This window comes from Echeneis naucrates, chromosome 13 (assembly GCF_900963305.1).
Source record: "Echeneis naucrates chromosome 13, fEcheNa1.1, whole genome shotgun sequence".
Taxonomy (NCBI): domain Eukaryota; kingdom Metazoa; phylum Chordata; class Actinopteri; order Carangiformes; family Echeneidae; genus Echeneis; species Echeneis naucrates.
Genome location: NC_042523.1, coordinates 23515737 through 23526337, shown reverse-complemented (window position 1 = coordinate 23526337; position 10601 = coordinate 23515737). Strand labels below are relative to the sequence as shown.

General features: G+C 45.0%; 1 protein-coding gene across 4 annotated transcripts in view; it reads right to left on the bottom strand.

The window, feature by feature from the left end:
- ubash3bb (ubiquitin associated and SH3 domain containing Bb) overlaps positions 1-10601 on the bottom strand; it is a 29505-nt gene continuing 18904 nt past the window's right edge. The window contains exons 2-14 of one of the 4 annotated variants that reach the window (XM_029517194.1): positions 7757-7810; positions 6533-6719; positions 5700-5898; positions 5055-5224; positions 4768-4976; positions 4416-4560; positions 4210-4336; positions 3865-3984; positions 3681-3773; positions 3461-3605; positions 3213-3319; positions 2886-2947; positions 1-2110 (exon numbers count right to left, since the gene is read on the bottom strand). In XM_029517194.1, coding sequence (XP_029373054.1) covers positions 1973-2110; positions 2886-2947; positions 3213-3319; positions 3461-3605; positions 3681-3773; positions 3865-3984; positions 4210-4336; positions 4416-4560; positions 4768-4976; positions 5055-5224; positions 5700-5898; positions 6533-6719; positions 7757-7810 — 1756 coding nt within the window. In that variant the 3' untranslated portion in view covers positions 1-1972. Of the gene's footprint in view, positions 2111-2859; positions 2948-2983; positions 3094-3212; positions 3320-3460; positions 3606-3680; positions 3774-3864; positions 3985-4209; positions 4337-4415; positions 4561-4767; positions 4977-5054; positions 5225-5699; positions 5899-6532; positions 6720-7756; positions 7811-10601 lie in introns of all 4 variants that reach the window. The other 3 variants (XM_029517192.1, XM_029517195.1, XM_029517193.1) reach the window with 3 other exon arrangements.

The following is a 10601-nucleotide window of genomic DNA, read 5'->3' as shown; positions in this document are numbered from 1 at the left end:
TGTAGGATTTTATTTAGTTTGTTTTCCTTTACAGTTTTTGCAGCATAGATGGATAGTTAAGTGCGCACACCTTTAGTTTTTTTTATTTTATTTTATTGCTATGGAGAAAAAAAAGATGCTTCCGTTTCATGTTCTGTCAAACGAATTGCAAATAAACACAATTTACTCAAAATATGAAAATATTACAGCTGTTGAAAAAAGACAGCTTCTTCCTTTACTCGCTTCACAAACACAACTTTCTTAAATTATCCGACCAATGAAACTTTTCTTCTGATTCCAACAGAAGAAAAGTTAAATTAATTCATTTCTGTATGTTTCTTGATATGTTCAGACAATAAAAAAACAATATGGCTTCTCTTCACTCTTCAAATGAATTCATCATAATTTAGAAACATGTCTTTTCTAATATATTTAATTGGAAGTCATGTGAGGCGCCACAGTCTCACCGCAAACTTTATAAACACTGATTCGTGTACAGGAAGTGTTGTCTGCATGGACCAATGAAAAGAGCAGTATGGTTGGATTGTGGTTGGTGATGCCCGTTCCATGTTCAAGCCACACAAACGATGTTGGAGGGAAAACGGAGTGAAGCAGACTGAAGGAGTTCCCGACGCTTCAGAAAACACCTGATGTCAGACAGGAAGTGCAGCAACGAAAGTCTCACCCAGAACAAAGAGCGGTTAATAAATATCAGTGAAAACGTGCAGCTGCTCTGATGCTCCTCACACACACACACACACACACACACACACACACACACTGCTTTAACGTGTGATGAGTATCAACTATCAGCTGACTTCACTTTAATTCAGTCAGTCACTCCATCGACGGGACGGTTTCTAGATTCAGAGGACACCTGAGATAAATTCTTGTTTCGTCTTGTTTTTTTTTAAGCTTGTAACATCTCAAACAAATGTTTATAAATAAATAGAAATGAAATTGGAAGACTAGTTTTTCTTCTTCTTTAAAATATGATTATTTACAGCTACTCTGAACCCGTGAACAACAAACCACAAACATGGATTCAAAATGTTGCTGGACCAGAATCAAGAAGCTACTGTGTGATTGTCAATAGTGCAGGTTGTGCTGTTATAGTTGCGGATGTTTGTTTTTTTTTGTACATACACTACACAACTGTACTGTATGTGCTACATGTGGCATCAGAACGGAGACAACGGGGGGCACGGGGGGGGGAATTACATTTAGCATTTCTCTTTCTGGTTTAACTCTCGCGCTCAATAGTCTCATCAAATTTTGTGAAAGAAGCACAAACTGGAATGAAAGTGAAGTATTTTGGACAAAATGTCCCCTCAGTTTGTTCATGCTGAACTAAATCAACAACTGCAGACTGATCGAAGTCAGTGACCTGAAAACGGCCGTCTAACGGGGCTGTGTTAATGTAGCCTGTTATTTAGCATGAGAGATATGTCGGTGAACATGGAAGGTGACACTAAACTAAACACAAACTGGTCCCATTGTCATGCTGATGCTAGTTTCAGCAGTTTAGTCACAACTGTGTCCAAACGCACAACAGTCACTGTAGAATTCATGTAAACGAACTAAATGTGACGCATCAGATGTGAAACTGCAGCTGTTTCACTGCTCATTAAACTGAGAGATTCAGACACGGCTCATGTTCAACATTAACGGTCTGAACCCGAAGGAAACAAGGAGGACTCTAAACGGTGTCAATAAGTCTGAACCCTCGACGCTGTTGGGGAAAATGTATGCTGAGCTAATGCTAATGCTAATTTCACAAAATTTGCTGAGACTTGACTGAAGATATCTTAATAAACACGGTCAGACTGACTTCCAGAAAAGCCAGCCTCTTCTTCACTGTCCTTCAAAAAAAAAAAAAAAAAAAGCACGAAACAAACATCATACATAAATTTAGCTGAACCTCCGATGAGATCAGTCCGGGTCAGGAAGCTGCTCCTGCAGTCTGTGGGAGTGCAGTACGAGGGGTCGGACATCATTCTTGAAGAAGCGCCTCCCTCCAGTCGAAGGTGTGGTTCGGTCCATGTGTGAGGGGGAGGATGGGAGGGTCCATTAACTGCCACACCCCCGTGTCTCCCTGCTCCTCACAGGAGCAGAAGCCCAGGTAGGGGATCTGAGGAGGAGCAGATGCAGTTAGACAACATTTAGGTCTGAAGCTTTTCAACAACAGTTTTGGTTTGGTCAGGTGCTGCAGCGGTTCGGGGTTCGAACCCGGAGCCTTTCTGTGTGAAGTCTGCGAGTTCTTCCTGTCTGTGCTGCTTCTGCAGCTTCCTCCCACAAAGGCATGAAATCATTGACAGTACATTTTCAGGGCAGGGATGAAGAATATAGATATCCAGTGGAGGGACATTTGGTTCAGTCCATTTGTGTTAAAGTCGTATAAAATAATATTTTTCTCACATTTTGTTAGAGTGATGCTAAAAACTGTTCAACTGTAAACCCTGACAAAGGAAACACTTTTTATTCTTCGTTTCTTTCTTTGGGTTGTTTGGATTTTAGTATTTCCAATCCTCCGTCCCTTCCTGAGTTTCTCAAAAGAAAATCGTTTGTTTGGTGGGTTTGAAACTTCTGACCTGAGTTCCAAAAGCTTGTGAAGCGGTTTTCTCCCTAATGAGCAGCCAGACAAAGAAGCATTATCTAAAGAGGAAGTTCGGTCTGGTTGGAATCCACAAGCAGCAGGAACGTTGTGTCACTGAGGGAGTCGCCCAGCGAGCGCTTCAATGCAAAAATCATCAAAATAAAATGAGCCGTAGTGAATCTGCAGGCTGGCCATCTGCTGCTGAGTGAAAACGAAAACGTTTTCTGAACATCTGAACCAAATGATGTCTTCTTTTCTACTATTTACTCAAGTGGATAACTCACATCTCTGAGGTTTTATGAGCACACACCCTGATTCTGCAGCTCCAGCCACAATGGGGATGAGGAAGGGAAGCCATCTGGAGCTGATGATCTACAGACAGAGGAGAAGGAGATGTGGTGAACAGACCTTTCGGACGACTTGGATGAAGTCCTTGGCGCTCTGTGGGCTGCGGCCCTGCAGCTGGCGGGTGCAGGCCTCTAAGGAAGAAGCGTGGGCCACAATCAGCACGTTGTTTCCTACGGAGAGTGAAAAGCCAGGCAGGATGCAATATCAGCAGAGCACAAACACATGAGAATATAAAAGAACAAAGGAAGAGTTCACCGACACAAACTCTGCGTTCCTGTGTTGGTCTTACCAGTGTTTTTGCAGTCTGACAGGATGTCTTTGGTCACTTGGTAGCTCCGACTCATGTAGTTCTCGTAGGATTCGGACACAGTGAGCTTGCTGACGGGGATCAGAGGTCTATATGGACACAAAGAAGTTACGAGAAAAACCACAGACACGTGATGAACTGCTCCGTACAGGACGTGATTTTCAGTGAAAATCAGATGCGCTGATAAACAACAGAGCAGGTAGTGCAGTGTGTGTCGTTGTTTGTATCACCTGTACATCGTGTCCACGCTGAAGTGCGCCGCAGCCAGGTCAGTCGGGGGAATCCACGCCGGCAGGGAGGTCCCGGAAACCCACTTGGTCCATTCAAAAAGTCCCGGTTCCACTCTGACCTTCAGTTTTCCATCCTGCTGCAGACCTGATCGCACAAACACAACTGATCAATCAACCACTGCGCATGACCGATGCCATCTGGTCAGGATCAGTGCGTCACCTTTCAGGATGTTCTGCGCCGTCTGAACGCACCGCAGAGACGGGGAACAGTAAACGAAGTCGATCGCTGTGTTGCTCTCCAACAGCGCCTCCCCTGGAAGATCACAAAACAAACACACAACTAGTTTGGAAACTGTGAGCTTCAGCGGGCCAGCTCATCACGGAGATCTGAACGGGCGGCCTACCGATGAGTCGAGCCTGCGTGGACCCGAACACGGTGAGAGGAGTGTCCATGTCGTAGTCTCTCTGCCCCCCCCACAGAGGCAAACTCGGGGGCATGTTCAGATTGGAGCGCACATATCTACCTGCAGGACAACAAAGACACACAAGTCTTCATTTCCTCATTCCTGCAGTCCAACCCTCCCTCTCTCAACCCAACCGGTCGAGGCACATGGCGCCCCCCCCGTTTCCAGGTCTGCCTGAGGTTTCTGCCTCTCAGAGAAGTTTTTCCTGCTCATGGGAGGATCTGTTGGGTCTCTTTAAGTCATTCTAGAAAGAGTTTGGCCTCTGATTTGACTGGATGTCCTCACCTTTACTGTCTGAGCAGAGGGACAGCCAGTGTTTCCCAAACACCACGTCCATCCTCTCACCGTGTCGGCAGACAAACAGCGTCCGTTTGGACTGCCGGGGTTGACCTCCGCTGATCCGCAGGACCTGCTGGGAGTGGAAACACTTCGTTACAGCGCCATCAACTGCAGAAAGCCTCAGAGATGTTTCATTTTAGATGCAAAATTACCTGCATCGGGTGACAGATGAGGCTGAGGGTGGGCGTGTCTCCGGGACTGGAGTTATCAGGGCGGCGACTGTCCAGCAGTCCGTCAAACATCCCTCTGTCCTTACCTGTCCTGTCACTGGGGCCACAGCTGAAGAACGAGTGGGAGCTGTTGGGGACGAAGAGATGAACCAATCAGGAAAAACTGATCCATTTCGTCTTCAACGAAATACCTTTTATGTCTGCAACTCATCCAAAGTGAAATATCCAAGGTTTTCTAAGTGGTGAAGGTATTTTTAAAAATGTGAAGGTCTCCACTCTGAAGGGAGACATTAAAGGTCCTCACCAAAACCACCAGGCGACTGAATAAGCTCACCCATGAAAGACCCAGGTGTCGGACTCATCGGCCAGGCTGACGTAGTTCTCAGGCAGCAGGCCGGACAGCCCGGACGCGAGCGAGGTCCCGTACACCCAGCCCTCACTGGTGCTGGTCTGGTCCACCGGAGAGATGAAGACGAAGTCCCCGGGAACCAGCTCCAGCTCGTCCTCGTTCTGAGGCGTGTAGGGGTACATCACCCGCAGCGTCTGCACACGGACACCGTCAGTTACTGACATTTACAACGAATCCACGTCTGTGATCTGGTTAGTCCGAATAATGGCTACCTCATGGTTAGCAAACCGGATGTCCCGGGAGAACAGGACAGCCAGCCAATCACAGCCCAGCTTCACTTCGATGCCTTTGGCCAGTTTTTCCAGCGATGGCAGGTGATCGCTGGGGAAGTTGTACGCCAGAGTTACATGGAGCTGCTTCTTATGAGGCTCCACGTGGACCTCTGCATGAGAAACAGAAGGGGAGAGCTCAGACTCTGCTGCTTTCACAGTTAAAAACACGATTGGCCGGTCCACTGTGGCTTTGGACAAAACCTCGATGGTTGGCTCAGGACGGCTCAGACTCATTTACAGTTTGAACAGCAGGATATATTCCAATCGGATAAAAATGTTTTTCTGAAAACCAAATCTGTTCTTCTTATTCTTCACAGAGGCTGATGAAGCCGAGGCGGCAGCGCGCTTGCTGAACGTGTAGAAAACACACTTCAGTAGTTTTATTGGTCACGCTGTGAATCTATCAACGATTCCAAATGTGATTTTAAAGCTGAGGACCATGAAGCAGAAATGTGACAGGGCATTAGTGCTGATCTGATCTGACACTCAGCAGCTTCAGAGACCAGGCTCATTTTCATCTGTGTTTAAAAACACTCAGGATGTGACGGATCCAAACCCAGGGCATTGTGGGTACACGTTTCTTACCTGCCTTCCTTGCAGCTTCGGTGGCGAAGTCAGCGGCAAACTGCTTGAGGACGTCGGCCACCTGCTCCTCCACGAACAGGCCGATGAAGTTGGAGGACGTGTAGAGCTCCAGCGGCAGCGGGCTGGGGAATCGACCCCGCCACTGCTGGACGGTGGCCTGGAGGGCCTCACATAGAGCTTCAGCTTTATGGTCTGCACACTGTGAAGGACAGAGACGCCTTAGAGACCTTATAGGACACGGAACACGTTTACTTTTCCCATAGACTTCAATAATCACATTCATTGGATAGAATACAGCTCCAGCCCATGTGGACTTTTAATAACGCCTTTGCAGATCACCCTCTCCAGCTGAAGGTCTCTGTTTTAGGGTTTTTGTTTTTTTTTTATGACGATGTGTGTACGACAGATGTGAAACGTGTTCCTGCCTCCTGTTTCAGCCGCTTTTGCTGGTTTACAGCACAGACCAGCAAAAGTGCCTGATAAATAAAGAGCTGGATGTAAACACGGAGAAGCAGGAGACGCACAAACATGTTTTGGTGAGTAACGCTGAATGTAAACAAGAAGTTAGTTCCACAGGGACAAACACAAAGTATGAGGAGTTCTGCAGCATAAAATTCCAACCATGAAACTGGCGTGAAGGAATATGTAAAATGGTGACTTTTTATTTATCTGCTGTTGGATTCATAACCAAAATGTCGTCACATCAGCTTGAGCTTCACGTCTGAGAGAATCCAAATGATATTTACTCCGTCTGGGGGCCCGACATTAAAACCTCTAACAACCTTTAACCATCTGCCTTCATTGAAATTCAGCCGGGGTTCGGTGGCGCTCACCATGAAGAACTGGCAGAGGGTGATGTGGGGGAAGATGTTGTGGGCTTTGTTTTTGCCACAGGTGACCCGGCTCTGCTGCCAGAAGTGGGAGAGCTGGTTCTGCAGAGGTCCACTGGGTCGCAGGTACAGGACGAACTCCCTGGGCAGGGAGTCGTCCAGGAAGGGGTCGTCCACGTGGGAGAACAGCCTGTGGGAGAGATGGAGGTAAGCTGCTTTATCATCGGAACATTTTCGTTCTCAAACTGAGATTATGGGACACAAAACTGTTCCGTGGCTTTAAATGAATCTGCTCCGTGCCCTTCAAATACCTGACAATGTGAAGTTTAATGGGAAAAAACTGCACTTCCTCCTTCAGCCAGACTCGGTTCTTACCAACAGGTAGCCTCAGGGCTCTGTGTTCAGCCCACTTTCATTTCAGGTGATTGAACTGGAGCTCATCGCTCTACACCAGAGCTTCTCTCATGATCAACAACCGGCATAAAATATTCTACAGTCTGGACTCAAACGTGTGGTGAATGTGGATAGAACTGATTTGATTCTCTGGGCGGCCCGGTGGTACAGTGGCTGGCTCTGTCACCTCAGAGGAAGAAGGTTCTGGGTTTTGTGTGAAGTCTGACTGTTAGACATTAAAGGTAACCCAGCGTGGGCTCACTGTCCAGCCGTTAGTCACACCCTCTCTGTGTCCCGGCAGGATCGGTCTACATCCTGGACAGGTTGGCAGTTAATTACAGGGCGGACACATGGAGACAACCTTTCACTTTCACATTAACAGAAGAAGAAGAAACCTTTATTGTCCACTTCTGAATCACACAAACATTCACGCCCACAGTTAATTGAGAGTCAGAGCACCGAGAGAAAACCCACACAGGCCGAACAGAACCGGGTTTATCTCTGATTCACGTGTAACTCATGACTGCTGTATTTTGTGTATATCCTGAGACGACTTTCTTTGTTGAGCATTATTATCTGTTTGTTGTTATTGTTTTTGTGCTTTGTGCTTTTCTGCAGGTCTTTAAAAAACGGGCTTCAAACCTCAGAGATAGTTAAATGATAGAATGAAGTAATAATGATGCTAAAAGGAGGGTAATATCCTTATTATGACCCACAAAGGCCACTGAGTTTGCTTTGAGTTGCATGAAAAGCCTTCTACAGCAGAGGGCAGTGTTCGCACAGCCGGCTGAATGTGTGTGTGAATGCAGAGTATACACAGTTGTTTAAACTCACCAGTCACATGCCGCTTGCACATTGCGACCTCCTGTTGATACCAGAGCTTTGAGCCTGAAACAGAGGGGGGGAGAAATTCAATTAACCTCGACAGCACAGAGAGGGTTCACCTACAAATGACCCGTCTACTGTGAAGGAGAAGCTGCTTCCTCTGCACACAGGAGTTTTGCATCTTCAGGACTTTTCCTGCAGAAGATGGCAAATAAAAGGAGAACTGTTCTGGTTCCACACCTATGTGGAAACTCTGACTATAAACACGGCCTGAGATGCAAGTGGGGGCTTAAAAAGGAGGAGAAGAAAATCTGGGAGACGTTCAAAGTTGTTGACTGAACAGAAATGCCACTGGAGTGGGGAACAGTGTCACTGGAAAAAGAAAACTGGTGAATTATTCAAGTCATTTCTGGTTTGACTGCCTGAAAAGAATAAAAAGAAATTCAGCAGCTGAAGGCCGGGACAGAAAAACGCGAGGATTTTTTTTCCTGGCTGTGGTGGAAGAAACAACCTTCATTTCCTGTCACTGCTAAATTTACTAAAATAAATAAATAAATAAAAATAAAATTAAATTGTTGGCCCGGCATGACAAGAATCAACTGCATTTAAGCCTGATGATGTCAGTCAGTCAAAGACAAACATTTTGGCCTTGGAAGGAAATTACTCAACAAACTATCTGGTCCCTTTCCACAAGCTTCAGTTTGTGTTCACAGTCTGCCAGCAATTTGATTCAGTCAAATCAAATTCATTCATTTGTTCCACAGTGCAGATACAAAAACCTGCAAAATGTGAAAGAGGCTGAAAGGATCTCAGACAATTAATAATGCAGGTAGTTCATCCTTATTTGTCCATTTACCTCAATTTATTTAGTGTTGTTATCCACCTTCTGTGTAGTTTTTTTAAACTCTAAACTCTTTCCATGATTAAATGAAGGAACATTCAAAACGTAAGAAAATTATTATTATTGAGTCAGTTTGGTTCAGCTGCTTTACATGAGAAGGGCATTAAATGAAACTCATTCTGCAGGACTGTTAAAAATTACAGCAATAGATCAAAAGTTGTCTACGACAAAAAAAGAAAATAACATGAAATGTTCCAGAATTTGTGTGTAATATTTGATTTTAAACATAAAAACAGTAAGTTGCAGTTAATTCCCAAGTTTATTTTGAATTTCCCAAACAAAGGTACAAATGTTATGTCTTAACAAGTTTTGAAATTATTCTTAAAAATCTTATTTGTATTAAAATTTTTGGATTAATTGTCTGTTAAATGGCAGATACAACAACAGTCAGAAATGCAGATTACTTTCGTCCCATCAGTGTAATTTAGCTTTTCATTTCCAATAAATCAAACGTATTTATGAAGCTGTGAGTAAAACTGAGAAGACATCTGGGGGCAGAACAGTCTGGATCAGAAGTCAGAGAAGGTGACGAGTCCTCAGAAGCTCCAGTGAAGCAGCATGGAGGAGAACAAATAACGTGTAGGAAGATATGAACATTGTTCATTCATTCATTCCTCTTCTAGCTCTTAACTGTTTGCAGGTCCTGAGGGGCGGGGAGACCAACAACCACGCAGACCTACGGACCATGAGAGTCACCAATGAACCCGAACCGGGTGTCTTTGGAGGCCCCAGGCCGGGACGGAACCAGGACCGATATTAGCATCGATCGTGTGAAATAACCACAGAAGCACAGAAGGCTGAGCCCTCCTCAACATCACTCGGCATCCAGTGAAAATATTTGAGTCTTAATTCTACAAAACAACGGAGGTTGGAGTTAACTGCGGAGACAGATGTCTGAACTTTCATTATGTTACACAAGTTTTTACTGGCGCGGTTGCATAACGCATTGACAGGGATTAAAAAGAATGGAGGTTTATCTGTTCACGTTTCTCAGGTCCTTACTTCAGCAGAACCTGAAAGAGGACGAGCACGATTCCTATCACAGCCGCAGAATCTAATTAGCACCCACTCAGGAGATAAGAACACGAACATGCTAACGTGGTTTCATCTCTGGGGAGCCGGCAGCTGCTCCTCAGGGACGGAGGTGTGTGAGCGTGAAATCATTTTGACTGCCAATATCATGTCAGGTCATTTACGATGAGTTAAAGGTCCATCCGGCCTAAAGGTAGACCTCCGTGTGGTGTCTGAGTCTGAATCAGGTCCAGGTTTTATATTAATCCAGTGAAAATCTCAGAGGTCTCGGTTCTCACGGAGATTCTCACAGTCTGGATTCAGAAACCTTAAAACCAGCCGTTGTGATGTCACAACAAAGCTGACACTGCCCTCACGTTTACCCCCAGCAGGGCAAACCTGCATCAAATCTTGCAGGATTTGGTTTCTCTGGGTGCTTAATGGAAACCTGCTTTTATTTAATCACTGAAACAGTCGGCCAATCAGAAGCGAGGATCAGATCCTCGCTGAGATAGATTTTGGGATAAATGCAACTTCCTATAGATAGCAACATTTCAAAATAAAATGTTTCATAAATAATGAATAAAGACAGCTGTCAAAGGGCTCTTCCTGGCTGTACGTGGGTGTGTAAACATGCGACCTCTGAATATGAGGACAGTGTTAGTGGCAGTTTTAAGCTGCTGGTGCTGAATATCCTGTTAAGTGTGAAATACGATTAAAAATTTTAAACCCTCACGGGACACAAAACCTGCTGAAATCCCTCCAGAAAAGATTAACCAGCAGGTATCATAAGTTGGTTCTCAAAAATATTTTCTTTCTAAAAAACAGTTTCATATTTCTGCAAACACTCATCAAGAGCAGATTCCAATAAATTTATATTATATGAATATTTTTGAAATTAAAGTGACGCTCACAGAGAAACGACAAAGCAAAAGCACAATG